Below are 15,732 nucleotides of genomic sequence, written 5' to 3'. Positions count from 1 at the left end.
AGCAGGAGGCTCTCGGGTTAAAGGTGAGCAGGAGGCTCTGGGGTTAAAGGTGAGCAGGAGGCTCTCGGGTTAAAGGTGAGCAGGAGGCTCTGGGGTTAAAGGTGAGCAGGAGGGTTGTGGGTTAAAGGTGAGCAGGAGGCTCTGGGGTTAAAGGTGAGCAGGAGGCTCTGGGGTTAAAGGTGCCGAGGCATAGGCCAGTAGCTTCCGTTAAAGGATGTGGTGGCTTCTGGATTATTACACCGTCTGCAGTGATACCTGTGACCTCATTTCTGCCTTTGACATCACTTCCTGTCACATCGGGTTTGTGAACATTTCCTGTCTCTTACGATAAATTACAAGCTCCTTGGGCTCAGGAATGCATTTTACTGTCTTTATGTTTTTCAAAAGATTATATTTGAGGTTTAAAGAGAGCTGTTTGACTCGTTAGAGACGGAAGTCTGCCCCCCTCCGCTGGCTCCCTCCCCAGATGCCTGCAGCAGGTGCAGCCGGGCCAGGCCCCAGCCGGGAGCCAGCACTCCACGGGCAGGAAGCCGAGTCAGAACCACACGCACCAGGCTCGCGGCGCGTGCCGCCTCTGCCTCGTCCCAGTTGGCAGCCTGAGCGCTGTGCCAAGTGCCCACCCGTCCCTGTTCTTAGAGCAGCTGAAAGTAATTGTTAGACACGGTAGGAATGTGGTTCAGATCCATGCAATAATGATCTTCATGCTAAGAAGTTGAAGGAAAGAACTTACCATCTGGGTGATGGATCAGTAGTAATCAAAAAGAATGAATGGAAAGATCACCAGTCTAGTCCTCTGGATCTACAAAAGGCCTCTGGTGTTTTTGTCACAGCAGTCTGGAGCAATAGGAAGAACAGGTGATGGTCTCCTTCATAGAGATGGGCATTTTCTGAGGGGCCAAGGAGCCCGGCCGAGGTAGAACACGGCAGAGCACCAGAACACACTTGCCCACCACTGCACTCCTTACCTGTGGCCGTTCAGGAGAGTGTGCGTCCCCTGAGGCCCGGAGCAGCCGGGAAGATCTCCCGGCGGGGAGGAGGCTGAGCCGGCCTTGCAGCCCAGACCAGTGGGCCGCGCTGGGTGGAGTGACGGCAGCACAGGTGAAGCCAGGGGTGGGGTGGAGGGAGATGGTGGCGGTCTTCAGTGAGCGGCTAAGTACTGGGAGCCTCCCTTGGAGTGGGGGGCAGCCCTCTGGAGCTGTTGGGGTGCCCCTGGGGTCAAGGGTGGGGATGAGACAGACTCGCCTGCTCAGCTGGGCTGGGATAGGTAGGGAGCTCAGGTAGCAGACCACTGAGCAGCGAGGCACTGGGGAGCAGTGAGGTCTGGACGGCGGGTGCTGGTGACCAGGGCCTGCCTTGGGGTTCAGGCTGCAGAGGCTTCCTAGGCCTGAGCCTAGTGATAGCAGGTCGGCCCTCCACTCCCCACCCCCACCCTGTCCCCTCAGTGGTCGCCATGGACACCAGTGCAGAAAGAAAGCACATTTCCTAGAGGGGTTTACCCATGGAGCCTCGCAGCTGTCGATCTTGCCCGCTGTGGTACACTTTGTGTTGTGTCGTGAACCACACTAGAATCCCTGTCTTAAAGGACTGCATTAAGAAACTGTAGTTGAAGTATTCTGAATTTTTGGACATTTCTCTTCTCCAGTGAACCTCTGGTTTTTGAGGCTCTCCTTCTCTGCTGGGGAGTTCAGGCTCTTGGATAGCTCATGGGGATGCAGTACGAGAAGCGGGGTCCCAGAGATGGGAGCAGGCCGGGGAGACCGCTGTGGGGAGCGGCCCATTTGTTAGCAAGGTGTAACGTTCTAGTGAGTGCCGTCAGAGGAGGCTGCATCAGAACCATGGTGGTCGGGGCCTCCCTGCGTGTGGAGGCGGCTCTCGCTGAGTCACCTCAGAGCTGGAGAAGCAGCCATGCAGAGCCCGATGGGAGAGTCAGGACCAATCAGGACGACGGTAGCTAGTGTCTGGGAGCGTTCCTGTGGTCCGGGCACTGGGTGATGCTCTCGCTGACTCTGGATTAGCTGAGATGTTAAACGTACAGAGCAGTCGGTTAGCTTGGCTATCATCGAACATCTAGAGTGGTGAGGCCAGGGTTCTGCCCGGGCCTCTTGACTCCAGAGCCCCCACTCCCCCTCTCCAGAGAAGGGGAAGTGTCATTCCCTCCTCATCAGAGCCGGCTTCCTGGAAGAGGCGTGGGGTCAGCTGAGCCGTGGGAGACTCCCGGGGCTGTGGTGAGAGGCGGAGAGCTGAGCAGAGGCACGGGGTCAGAAACGCAGCGATGTGTTCCCGAGGCCTCGGGCCAGCTGGTCAGACGTGTGGGAGGGGAAGCAAATGGGGAGAGGGCTGACAGAGAGACCCTGGGCGACACCTGGGTCCAGATTCTGCAGGGCCTGGGTCGGCCTCCCGTGAAGGAGTTTGGGTTTGGGTTAGCAGGTAGTGGAAAACTGAAGGAAATTTACATGGTCAGACTTTCTGTTTCAGGAAGATGACCTGACAAGCGGGGGAGGGTTGGTGAGAGGGCGGGAGCTGCTGTAGTTGCCCCGCCCGTCTGGGGCTCAGAGGCAGCGGCTTTGTGTGTACGTTTTGTATAGCAGGTGGTTCACGCTGGAGCTAGCAGATGTTGAAGGACTTCAGGGAACGATGGGCCCTGCTCTGCGGCTGCTGCTTTTGTTGGAAGTGGGGCGAGGCCAGTGGCCGGGACCACTGCTAGCTGGCCATTCTCTCTGCAGATGCCGCCTCTAAGCAAGGCCCCATGGGAGCCGTCCAGAAGTCCGTGCGATTGTTTGAAGAAAAGCGGTACCGAGAAATGAGGAGGAGGAATATCATCGGCCAAGTGTGTGATACCCCGAAATCCTATGACAACGTCATGCACGTTGGCTTGAGGAAGGTGACCTTCAAGTGGCAAAGAGGAAACAAGATTGGTAAGGGCCAGGGCGCGCGACAAGGAGGTGGTGTGTGACACACAGTGACTGGCACCCTTCTTTGGGTTCAGTCTTGGCTAGGTGGCCCTTCTTTCCTGCGGAAGTGGCGGATGCACAGTGCTTTCCAGGGGCTCTCGGGCTTCTTGCTGATTGGATTTGTGGAATTTGTTCTGAGGGCAGTAGGAAGTGAGACTGCAGGAGACAGCACGCCAAGTCGTTTCGCCAGAGCTGCCGACAGCAGCCCCGTCTCTGCTGGGCTGTTTGTGCTTTCTTAGTCCCACAAGAGCATTGTCTGGAACGAGGCTGGGTGCAGATAACAGGACACACGGTGACACTGCCTCTTGTATTCAGAGCAGCGGATGATGTGGGGGAAGAGGCCGGGCTGTGTTGCAGGCCTTCGCTGTGTAAATGCGTTCACCTGGCCAGCATTCAGGTCTGAAGGGGCAGCAGGGTTGTAACAGAGCTTTGTGGGCTTCGGGAAGCCCCAGGTTCCGTAGAGCCGTCAGGTTGAGCAGAAAACAGAGACAGGCAGGTGCTTTGTTAAGTGTGACTGATGGCTGTTCTCAGTCCTGTGGAGTCACCTAGCCCTGTGGGTGTAATAGGAAGTCGTGGGCACCCACAGGCTCCTGGACCTCCAGCTGGGAGGCTCTGGGGCAGCCAGGCACACTCCTGGCCCAGACATCCTCCAAGGGCACCAGGGCCTAGAAGTGTGCACCAGGTCTGCTCATCTCACAGCTCCTCCGTCCTCGGCCACACTCAGTTCTAGCCCATTTACAGAAATTTGGGGAGAAGACTTATTGGAGAGGTTGCCTAACGTTTCAGTTGTTGGGAACCAGAATCATTTTGGGTCTTCAGTGGTAACCATAACTGTAGGTAGGTAAATGCACACCTGGAATAGTTGAGCAGTGTTATCACAGGTCTAAATGACTCCACTCGAAGTGCCTGGGAGAGCAGCCTGTCCGTGTCATTCGCAGGAGAAGGGCAGTACGGGAAGGTCTACACCTGCATCAGCGTCGACACCGGGGAGCTGATGGCCATGAAGGAGGTAAGGCGTCGGGCTCGCTGGTCCTGGATTCCGTGAAGACGCCGTGTTTTAGTTCTCTGTACAGAGCTGGCTCACGCACTGGGCAGAGAGAGTTATCCAGGCCAGTCTGCTTGTTAGTGTTTAGACAGCACCAGGTGCACAGACGCCACTGAGATAATGTACACAGAAAGCAGAGGTGTGGGCGACTCCAGGGAGGAGCACAGGAACCCCAGCACGCACAGGGGTGTGAGTGCCCTGCAGAGGGAGACCGGAGGGGAGTTGGACGATGACCTGGAGGAGGGTGATACCAGCACCATCCTAATGGCGGGGGCTTTCAGAGACGAGTGGCACTGTGACGGCTGGAGTAGAGTGGGGAGGAGCAGGGGGACCTGGGGACTGGCCCGCGGCAGGCACACGGGCTGCTGCTGTCAGGAGGCTGGAGGGCGGGGCGGGGAGCAGGGAGCCCTCTGCGTCCCCAGGGCCTCGCCTGCTGCTGGAGAGGCCGCTCTCCTCCCACCCTCCCCGCTGCCGCAGCCTCCGCTGCTGCCTGGTCCTTCCCTCCTTTTGTGTCCCGCTCCAGCTTGGGAGTGAACTTCTCCCCTTTACTTCGTCTTGTGTGTCCAGGTGACAAAGCCTGACTGTAATGTGGAGTGCTTCAGTCAGGCTCCTGACAGTGTCATCGCCTCGCTTGCACGTTCCGTGTGAGGCTTGGACAGGCGGTCTCCTAGCAGCTTGCACTAGGTCTGCCGTATCCGTAGTCGCCTTTGCGCAGTGGGACTGAGCCTGGCGAGCTGCTCGGTGAGATGAGCCGGGCACAGCACCGCCCGGGCTGCACAGTCTCACTTGCGGTAGAATCTGAACCAGTTGTGAGCGTCTCAGGGCAGAATCAGACCTGAGTCTTTACAGAGCCTGGAACGGGAACGCCCCCGGCTGCTCCCTGAGTGTTTCACGTTTCTGGCACTTCCGTTTGCACTCGCGTTACCAGTCCCATTAGTTGTTGCCTTACTGAAAAATACTCACAAGCGATGTGTTTGTGTAATTGACTTGGAACAGCAGAGGAGAGGGCGTCCCGCCCGCAGTGGGCCGAGGGCCGGGGTTGGGGAGAGGCAGGAGGTGGTGCTACGCCCTGTGTGACGGCACCGCAGTCACGAGCAACTTCCTTGTGCAGATTCGATTTCAGCCCAACGACCATAAGACCATCAAGGAGACGGCCGACGAGCTGAAGATCTTCGAGGGGATCAAGCACCCCAACCTGGTCCGGTACTTTGGCGTGGAGCTGCACAGGGTGAGCCGCTGTCCCCCGCAGCGGGGCGAGGAGCCAGCGAGGGCTGGGAGTCCTGTTCTACATCACAGGTCTTCTCATTTCAGAGCACAGTAACTTTGCCTAGTTCTCAGGAACTCTCCATGGGTTACAGCCCTTCTGCCTTCTCTCTCCTGACATGTAAGTCGTAGACGGTAGTCGCTCGCCCGGCGCCACCTGCGCCCAGACCCTCCTGCCGGGCCGAAGGTGCCTCTCAGCGCCCTCCGCACCGCCTCGTGGGGCCTCCCCCGCTGGGTTTTGCAGCACTGCTGTTGAGCGCACTGTCACGTGATACTCATTTTTCTGTTACGCGTGTTTAAGAAACCAGCGTGAAATGAGAGAACACGAAGTCCTCAGGTTGATTTCCCACGTGTGTTTAGACACAGCATGTGGGGGAGGAGGAACCGTGCAGCAGGAGCCCCCCGGGGAGCCGGGTGCCGCTCATTTTCGCAGCTGTGTGTTAAGGGTGTCTTCCAGTCCTTCCTTGGCTTGGCTGGCACGGCCCCGGTGCCCGCCTGAGACGGCAGAGCAGCGAGAAACGCCCGTGGCAGGCAGTCGGGGCCCAGGAGGGCACGTGTAGCGGACTCCAGCGGGAGGACTCTGCGGTCTCTGGTTCTCACTCGGGGTGTGGTTAGGAGACCACAGACACAGGGCTGCCTTGGTTCCTCCGCAGGAAGAAATGTACATCTTCATGGAGTACTGTGACGAGGGCACCCTGGAGGAGGTGTCGCGCCTGGGGCTGCAGGAGCACGTCATCAGGCTGTACTCCAAGCAGATTACCGTCGCCATCAACGTCCTGCACGAACACGGCATAGTGCACCGCGACATCAAAGGTGACCGGCGCCCCACCCACAGCCCCTCCCGTCCCTGTGGGTGCGTCCAGAGCAGCCTCACCGGGTGCCCGGGCCCCGTCCGTGTAGAGAAACCGGCTTCCTGGGAACGGAGCTGGCACGGCCCCGGCGTGCACGTCCCGCTGTTCGTGGTCCGGGCGGCCCTTCTTTTCTTCGTGCGTTTGTGTGTGAGTGCGTGGAATGACAGTGACAGCGATGCCTGTGTGAGTCCGAACGAGCAGCCTTGCTTTTGGAAACAAGAAGAGGGGGTGCTCGCAGCAGCCCTGAACGGAGAGCTGTTCGCACGTGAACCTGGCGCCCTGCTGTGTCAGTGGACAGCTGTGCTTCTATCTGGGGACTGGCCACTGCCTTTGCCTTGACCACCTCGTGCTCCTGACCTCAGCGTCCGGGGCGCCGGAGGCACCCAGAGCAGGGAAGTGTTTTTGTTTCTAATTGGTGCGAGGCTGAGGTGAAGCCAAGCAGGTTTACGCAGGGGCTGGCCTGGTTCTGGTCTGTGTGGAGGGTTAGCTCCTTTGTGACGTGGCTCACCCTGAACCACCCAGCCAGTGCTATGGGCTGCCTGCCCCACTGCCAAACGGCTTTGCCTAATTGGCTCTCACTGATTCCTTCTCTGGAGAGAAATAGAGACAGAGAGAGAGAGGGAATTCTCCCATCCACCGGCCACCCCCAGATGCCTGCAGTGGCCACGGCTGGGAGCCGGAGACTCCACCCAGGTGTCCACGCGGGTGGCAGGAACGCGGTGTTCTGAGCCATTGCCGCTGCCTCCCGGGGGCTGGGAGCTGGAGCTCGGCGTGGAGCGTAGGTACTGTGGTGAGGGACGTGGGCGTCCTCACCTCAGGCTAAACGTCCACTCCACTTAGTGACCCCTGTGTTACAGCCGTGCAGAGGCGCGTTCCTGAGAGCCTCAGTTCCAGTCCCCCTGCGTGCTCACTGAGAGCTCTGCTGGGGTGCGGATGTGGGGTAGTCCCAGAGGGTGACGTGCAGGGGAGTGTCTGTCGTGGGGACCATCCGCTGGGGAGGACTCGAGACTGCTTCTCCGACGCAGGAGGCTCTGGGTTGCCACGCACACGGTGCCAGAGGTGTGTGACGCCCTGAGAGAGGACCTGTGACCTCGGCTCCCAGCTGCACAGGCCGGCTGTGTGCTGCCTGTGGAAACACTCTTGTTAGCCTGTCAGAATTAATCCAGAGGGGCCTTAGCCATGACAGTCCGCCGCTGCAGGTGTGTGCCGGTTCTGCCAGTCACTTCCTGCTGTGCCGACTGCCAGTGGCACGTGCCTCCAGTGCCCAGGACTGCTGCTAGCATTTGTGTTTTGTGTGTGAGTTGCTTTTAAGTATCTTTGCGTTTTTAACGCTTGAGTTCACCATGTATTCCAGTTTAGAACCTATTGGTCAAAGCTGTCTGTACTGTCTCTGCTAACTGTGATTAGCGATTGTGGATGATAGCTCACAAATCTAGGACTGCATTATGCGTAAGTTTCACAGACTCCGTAGCAAGGCTCCTGGTGCTCTTGATTACCATGGAGGTGTTCAAATGCCCACTTCATGTCTGCAGGGCTGTTTGACAACTGCTGCTTTCTTGTTAGGTGCCAATATCTTCCTTACGTCGTCTGGACTCATCAAACTGGGAGACTTCGGATGCTCAGTGAAGCTTAAAAACAATGCCCAGACCATGCCTGGGGAAGTGAACAGCACCCTGGGGACAGCAGGTAGGCTGTCTGGGTGGGCTTTCCCTCACCTGTCCTTGCCAGGGCGGCGGGGAGGGCAGGATACGGTTTCCAGTCCTGGAGGAGCTGGGGCTCTCCGAGGGCCGCGTCAGACGGGGAGATGCCCCGTTAGGGATAAGGGGTGGCGAAAGAAGAACACCCTCTGGGTTTGCGTCCTCGCAGTATGCTCGCCGGTGTCACAACACGCTGCTGCCTCCTCTGGGTTACATTTCCTGTGTTCATTGCAAGTACAGTTTATTTGAAAATTTGCTCTTTGAAGACGGTCTTTTAAAAGTCCAGGCTGTAAAAATCTCTTTAAAAGTTGATCTGAAATATCTGTTTTCAATATTTCCTATTATGTAACTCAGGGAAAGACTGTTGTGTGATATTAAATCATTGCTCATCTCCACTGCTGCGTGCTGCTGTGTGTCTAACTCTTTACTGTTGCTGTATCTGTGACTTTTAAAGCATACATGGCCCCGGAAGTCATCACACGTGCTAAAGGAGAAGGCCACGGTCGCGCGGCTGACATCTGGAGTCTGGGCTGTGTTGTCATAGAGATGGTGACCGGCAAGGTAGGCAGAGCCCGGCTTGAGCGGGCAGTGACGGGGTTGCCGTTCATTGTGAAGGCTGTGGGCACGCTTTCTGCTGAGAACGGGGTAGAGATAAAAACGTGGCCTTCCAGAAGATACGTTAGGGGGAGGCAAATGACAAACGAGGAAGCAAGTATTGCTAAAGATACACGCCACCAGGATCCCAGGCGAGTGAATTCAGAGAATTATAGCTTTGATTTAAGATGGAGAAGCAAGCAGTGACAAAACTCAGCTGCAGATCAAAACCTGCATGTGAATTCTTCTAGCAGGTTTATTCATAAATGCCAGCACTAGGAGGCAAGCGAGATGTCCTTCGATAGATAAAGGAATAGACAGACAGTGTCACAGCCACGTAAGGAACGTGCTGTGGAGCCACACAGGGACTCGGGAGCTGTGTGTGCAGACGGCCGGGGCCGAGGAGCGCCCCCTGCACAGGCTGCGTGCCGCGTGATGTTGTAGAAGCCACAGAACCACAGGGGTGCTGAGAAGACGCCTGGTGGCCGCACGTGGGGGTCAGAGAGGGACAAACAGGAGACAAAGGCATTTCAGAGCCAGGAGATTGTTCTGTAGGTATAGAGATGATGGACACATGTCACTCTGCCTCTGTGCAAACCCGTGGGGTATACAGCACACACGTGGACCCCTCACGTGCACTGTGGACTCTGGTTAACAGACGTGTATCAGCACTGATTCATCAGAGATAGCCGGTGGCCACATGAATGCAGGACGTACACGATAGTGACACTGTGGGGTGGGGAGGAGCACGTGGGGATTCTGCCTCCAGCTGATTTTTCTGTAACCTAAACCTGCTCCAAAAAATGAACTCTATTGTAATTTTTAAAATAGAAACATGAGAAGGTAATCAGCTCCACTGGTAATCAGAACTGTACATTTAAGAGTGACATTTTGTTTTACTTAGTGTGTAGTGACATTTTTAAAGATTAATAATACTTGCTGTTAGGATGTAAGGAAGCAGACATGTGTTGTGGACACAAATTCAAGATGACAGAACTACTCTGGAGAGCAGTTCCCAATATCAGGATCTCAGATGTGCAGGGCTCTTAGACTCGGGGATTTTGGCTTCTGGAAATGTATCTCCTGAGAGTCATGCGTGTTACAGCCCTGTCTCTTCTGTTGAGGACCAGTGTTTTGTTCTTCATACTATTTGTTGACTCTTTTACTTAGTGTAGGGTTACCTTTACGATCATTAAGTAAACTGAAAATAGATCTTTGTAAAACTGAAGAGTGGGAATGGGTGAGGGAGGAGGAGGAGTTGGAGCGTGGGCAGGAGGAGGGTGGGGTGGGAGGTGTCACTAAGTTCCTGGATCTTATAATTGAGATACATGAAACTCATATAACTTAAATAAAGTAAAAAAAAAAATCTTAAGGTAAAAAAAAAATCAAGAAATTTTGGTGCATCTGTAATAAATAAAATTATATGTTTTATACTAACTTTTAAAAAATTTAATCTTCAAATATAATCCTTAGAATACTTTCTCTGAAAAATATTTCATAGACCCTGGAAGCCACACACTTACTAGATTATCATACCTGTATTTTTCTAGTATTGATCCTTTTATTATTATATGGTAAGTCACCTCATCTTTGTTTTTTGCATCGTTAGTTCAATTTTGTTTGAAGAAAGTATATATTTTTTCTTATTTCATATTTTTATTTCACTATACATAATACATTTCTTATATTTTTGTTATAATTTAAGTAAAAATCAAATTTGAGACACATAAAAAAATCCTCTGATGAAGACACTGCTGGTGACCAGTTACACAGGCATGTAGGTACACAGATGGACACCGTGTGTATACAGGGTACAGATGTTCAGTACACACATGCACACGGTATGCGTATACAAACATATCAATACACATGCACAGTGTGTGTCTGCACTGCATCGTTTATGCAGGAAAAAAAGCCAGAAGCCACTCGGGGGTACGGAGGAGATGCGGAACTTGCGTGCAGCCCTACCTTGCAGCTGCTCCGTACATATCGACTAGTACTGTTTCTCTTGGCATTGGAATAGAAAGCTCACCCATGACCCGTGAAGTCTGTGCTGTTTCATTCAGGCACCTGAAGAGAGAGAACCGGTTCTCACTCTGGAGAGGGCCTGTCGGCAGTCACACTGCAGCAGTTCACCGATCAGAACGCCGCTCAGACTTGGTCCTTTCCCCTGGGAGTCTCATTTTTCCTACAGTCATGGCAGAGCCTAAGCTCTGCACTGATGGAACTTTTATTATTCAATATTTATTTAAAATCCCTGTGAGAGCACTGTAGGGTTTAATGTGTTGTATTTATACTTTCATAGTATTTTACAGGATGTTACTTTTTTTAAAAAAAAATTACTTTAATATTTAAAATTCAGAGTTACACAGAGAGAGAGGAGGAGAGGCAGAGAGGGAGGTCTTCCATCGAAGGTTCACTCCCTAGTTGGCCGCAACGGCTGGAGCTGTGCTGATCTGAAGCCAGGAGCCAGGAGCTTCTTCCAGCACCGAAATGGGATGCTGGCACTGCAGGTGGCGGCTTACCCGCTGTGTCACTGCACCAGTTCTGATGTTACAGTTCTTACCTTTTCTATATATATATTCCGTGTATTTATAATGTAATATATTTTAAAAATACTACATTTTTTGCTGCCTAATGATGGCTTCTGAATGATTCTGGAATGGAGCACATTCCAGATTGGGAGGCAAGCACTGTGCCAGCAGGCTTTTGTCAGTCACGTTTCGCTGGAGCACAGCCGTGCCTGTGCCTGCGTTCGTGCTGTAATGAGAACTGGACAGCTGTGACATCAGTGCCTGCCGTTCGGCCCTTTCCATAGGTTGTTGAACTTTGCCTGATACGTGCTGATTCTGAGATGCCTAAAAAGAGGTTGGGTGTTTGTATGTCTTAAAGCCGTGTCTTATTAAAATCTGACTTTTTTTTTTTTAATGTTTTTAGAGGCCTTGGCATGAGTATGAACACAACTTTCAGATCATGTATAAAGTGGGAATGGGACATAAGCCCCCGATCCCTGAAAGATTAAGCCGTGAAGGGAAGGACTTCCTTTCTCACTGCCTTGAAAGTGACCCAAAGATGAGGTGGACGGCCAGCCAGCTCCTCGACCACTCGTTCGTCAAGGTGGGCAGCTCCCTGGGCAGTCGTCCTCCCGTTGCAGTGTTGAGTGCAGCTTTGCCCCTGGTACCTGGGGTCTTTGGAAACTTGAATGTAAAACGCTTGTGTCTGAAGTGGACAGGAGCTAAGTGGCTCACTGTGCCAGGTTTCTGTGTGTGTTTTCATGGGCAGAACGGTCATCGGGGTCTCCTGCTGGATGGACTGGGGTGCTGTGTTTGAGGGTCACTTGAGACAGTTAAAGGGGATTTAGGTAGGGCCATCTGAATGATGCAGACAGGTTAGTGATGGCTAGCACTGGGGGAGACTACGGAGGGTGTGTTAGGGTGTTCCAGAAGGTCATGGAAAAATGCAGATTGTGACAAAACTGTGAAAGCCAGTATTTGAACATGTTGTACACCAAAATAAGCATATTTTTAATTCCATTTTCCATTAGTTTATTGAAACACCCTCACATATGCCATGTGGTAGGGTTGCGAGATGCTTGCTTTTAATTTAATCCCTAGGTAACCTCAGGTATTTCTGTCTGTAAAATGGACCTAACCTGTGGAGAAGTGTGGCCAGGCCAGGACTAGGGGAGGATTATGGCAGACATATGAAGAGGAGTGGAAAGACTCGCTCCTAGTGGTGACGCTGGCCAGGGGCTGTGCATGGGCAGACCTGGGGGGCACAGGCTCTGGACTGGCAAAAGCTGGAGACAGGAACCGGGGCGGCAGCCTCTGGGTGCAGGACGCAGCGTTCAGTGGGCAGCCGCCCTCACAGCTGGAGGGTCGGAGCGGTCAGGGCCTAGAATGGCCTTGGTTGAGGAGCCGACAGGCTGGGAGAGGCAAGTAGGGGGAGGAGTTGAGGGTGGTGCTCAGCACCCTGGCTGGTCACCAGGACACGGGGACCCCATTTGCCGCACCAGGGAAGCCGGCAGCTGGTGGGAGATGGGCCAGGCAGAGGGTGGTTTCCCCGGCAGACTGAGTTGGAGGGGTTCCTGAGCACTGCTTGGGGGTTTCAGGTGGGCACTTGGATGTTTGCAGCGGACACTTTGGAGGAGGGGCCAGGGTGCAGGTCTGGGAGACTGCTGCTGGGAGAGACTGCGGTGGAGAAGTGACCACGGAGCCCTGGAGCCCTCAATGGGAGCTCCCTGTACGGAGCGAGCAGGCGCAGACTGGGGTGACGGTCCTGGAGAGCAGGATGCAGGCCAGGCAGCCGGAATAGCTCTAGAGCCACTCGGGGTTTGTGAGAAATGACAATTTATTTGTTAGCTAAGTCCACGAACAATTTATATTGACCTGATGTTGACCTGATCAGCTCGCAGGCTGAACTGTGGAGCGGTCACCCCAGCGTCCTCCTTGGTCTCACCCTGATGTGAGCGTGGCGGGTCTGTGGCTGCGAGGGCTCAGCTCTGTCCTGCTTCCCTGCAGGTTTGCACAGATGAAGAATGAAGCCGGCCGGGCCTGGCCTAGCAGTGTGTGGACGGGGAGCTTCCCTCAATCACTGCTGTATGGAATACTTTCAGCCTGTGCTGAGAAGCAGTAAGGCCTTTGTAACGTCCAAGACTGAAGACTGCACAGGTGACAAGCGTCACTTCTCCTGCTGCTCCTGTCTGACGCGGCACAGGGCCCTCCTGCGTGGCGGGGCCCACGAGGTTGCAGAAGCTGCATGTTAAGTGCCATTACTACTGTACCTGGACCATCGCCCCGTCTCCTCCGTTCCTCGCGTGACTGAGACCTGTGACATCCGTGTCATGTTTTTGACCTTCCTAGGTTCAAAAGAAGTTGTAGTGTTATCAGGCGTCCCCGACCTTGTTTTTAATCTCCTGTTTGTCGAGTGCACTGACTGTGAAACCGTATCTTTTTGTTGTTGTTGGCAAGCTGCAGGTTTGTTACTCAAAAGGCTGATTAATGAAACTTAAGAAAAAGGTTCTTTTTTCAATAAATGGTTTATTTTAGGAAAGCTCAGTTATATTGTCTTTCCGTGGTTCACAGCCAACATGCAGCTGGTTACGGTGCAGACGGCTGTCGTTCTCACTGCTGTGTCCCTTACCAGGAGGAGCACACGCAGGGGGCCCGAGTCGGGCACTGGGCAGGGCCCTCCAATTCCTGGCTGCACAGTGAGGTAAGGAGCGAGACCGCACTGACGGGGTCAGCCGGCCCTTTGTGGTGTCTTCCTGTCACCCAGCATGTTGGCATCCCCTGCTGGGGGCTCCGAGAGGTCCGGTGCTGGGTCCGGTGCACGGTACTGAGTGGTCTCTCGGTGAGCAGGTGCCCTTTAGAATGCAGACGTCCTGAAGGTGGCCTCCTAGAGCAGTCCAGACGAGGCGGTGTTGGCGGTGGTCTTTTGTCTCCTTGCTATTACATTTTTTTAAGATTCCTCGCAGCTTTCCTGAAATCTTCCTGAAGGATCCCTGGCTTGCCCCGTGCATGTTGCACCTGACCCTGACCCTGACCCTGACCCTGACCCAACGATTCTCAAGATTTTCAAGCACACAGGGGTCCCCTCCGCCAAGAGATGAGTGTCCAGAGAGTTGGCATCCCAGAAAGACTTCTACAGACAATTTGAATTTTGCTGTAGGATTTTTTGTTTTTTTTTTTTTTTTTACACAGCTTTTTTTGTGGAAAAAAAAGTGTATTAGTTTACTTATTTAAAAAGCAGAGAGAACTTTTCCATCTACTGTTTCACTCCTCAAATGCCTGCAACAGCCTGAGTTGGGCCAGGCGAAAGCCAGGGGCCAGGAACTCCATCTGAACCTCCCACATGGGTAGTGGAGACTCAAGTACTTGAGCCATTACCTGCTGCATCCCAGGTGTATTAGCAGGAGCTGGATCCAAAGCAGTGTGGGTCTAGCCCACCTCCTCTAGCTCTGGGATGCGGGCATTCCAAGTGGCAGCTCAGCCTGCTGTGCCACAACGCCTGCCCCTGTGGAGCTCTGTGGGTTATGCCTTGTCTAACACCTGCCCCTGCACAGCTGTGTGAGTTACACCTTGTGTAGCACCTGCCCCTGCACAGCCGTTTGAGTTACACCCTGTGTAACACCTGCCCCTGTACAGCGTGTGAGTTACACCTTGTGTAGCACCTGCCCCCACACAGCCGTGTGAGTTACACCTTGTGTAACACCTGCCCCGCACAGCCGTGTGAGTTACACCCTGTGTAACACCTGCCCCTGTACAGCGTGTGAGTTACACCTTGTGTAACACCTGCCCCTGCACAGCCGTGTGGGTTACACCTTGTGTAGCACCTGCCCCACACAGCCGTGTGGGTTACACCTTGTGTAGCACCTGCCCCTGTACAGTGTGTGAGTTACACCTTGTGTAACACCTGCCCCGCACAGCTGTGTGGGTTACACCTTGTGTAGCACCTGCCCCTGCACAGCCGTGTGAGTTACACCTTGTGTAACACCTGCCCCTGTACAGCGTGTGAGTTACACCTTGTGTAACACCTGCCCCGCACAGCCGTGTGGGTTACACCTTGTGTAGCACCTGCCCCACACAGCCGTGTGAGTTACACGTTGTGTAACGCCTGCCCCTGTACAGCGTGTGGGGTACACCTTGTGTACCATCTGCCCCACACAGCCGTGTGGGTTACACCTTGTGTAGCACCTGCCCCACACAGCCGTGTGAGTTACACGTTGTGTAACGCCTGCCCCTGTACAGCGTGTGGGGTACACCTTGTGTACCATCTGCCCCACACAGCTGTGTGGGTTACACCTTGTGTAGCTCCTGCCCCTGCACAGCCGTGTGGGTTACACCTTCTGTACCATCTGTCCCTGTACAGCCGTGTGAGTGACACTTTGTCTAACACCTGCCTCTGCACAGCCGTGTGGATTACACCTTGTCTAACACCTGCCCCCACACAGCTGTGTGGGTTACACCTTGTGTAGCTCCTGCCCTGCACAGCCGTGTGGGTTATACCTTGTGTAGCACCTGCCCCTGCCCCTGCACAGCCGTGTGGGTTACACCTTGTCTAACACCTGCCCCTGCACTGCTGTGTGGGTTACACCTTGTGTAGCATTTGGAGGGTACAGTGGAGTGGTTTAGTGCCTCTGTGTAGTGGTACAACTATCATGATGATCTAATTTTAGACCATGTCCATCACCCCAAAACTGCAGTCATTCTCCATCTTACCCCAGGCTTAGGCAGCCACCATCTGCCTGTTCTGAATATTTCATACAAACAGAGTTGTATCCAGTGTGGTCCTCTGCCTGACTTTTTACTTACTGTAGTTCTGAGGTTTGT

At 54.0% G+C, this 15,732-nt stretch overlaps 1 protein-coding gene across 7 annotated transcripts in view; it reads left to right on the top strand.

Annotated features, from left to right (window-relative positions):
- MAP3K4 (mitogen-activated protein kinase kinase kinase 4) overlaps positions 1–13,453 on the top strand; it is a 125,354-nt gene extending 111,901 nt beyond the window's left edge. For all 7 annotated transcript variants that reach the window (XM_051855155.2, XM_051855158.2, XM_051855156.2 and 4 more), the window contains 8 exons: positions 2,724–2,915; positions 3,890–3,960; positions 5,108–5,224; positions 5,913–6,072; positions 7,674–7,796; positions 8,262–8,368; positions 11,339–11,518; positions 12,922–13,453. In XM_051855155.2, the coding sequence (XP_051711115.2) occupies positions 2,724–2,915; positions 3,890–3,960; positions 5,108–5,224; positions 5,913–6,072; positions 7,674–7,796; positions 8,262–8,368; positions 11,339–11,518; positions 12,922–12,942 (971 nt within the window). In that variant the 3' untranslated portion in view covers positions 12,943–13,453. The remainder of the gene's footprint in view (positions 1–2,723; positions 2,916–3,889; positions 3,961–5,107; positions 5,225–5,912; positions 6,073–7,673; positions 7,797–8,261; positions 8,369–11,338; positions 11,519–12,921) is intronic.
- The last annotated feature ends 2,279 nt before the right edge of the window (positions 13,454–15,732 follow it).

Source organism: Oryctolagus cuniculus, chromosome 5, assembly GCF_964237555.1.
Source record: "Oryctolagus cuniculus chromosome 5, mOryCun1.1, whole genome shotgun sequence".
Classification (NCBI taxonomy): Eukaryota; Metazoa; Chordata; class Mammalia; order Lagomorpha; family Leporidae; genus Oryctolagus; species Oryctolagus cuniculus.
This window is presented reverse-complemented; position numbering and strand designations above follow the sequence as displayed.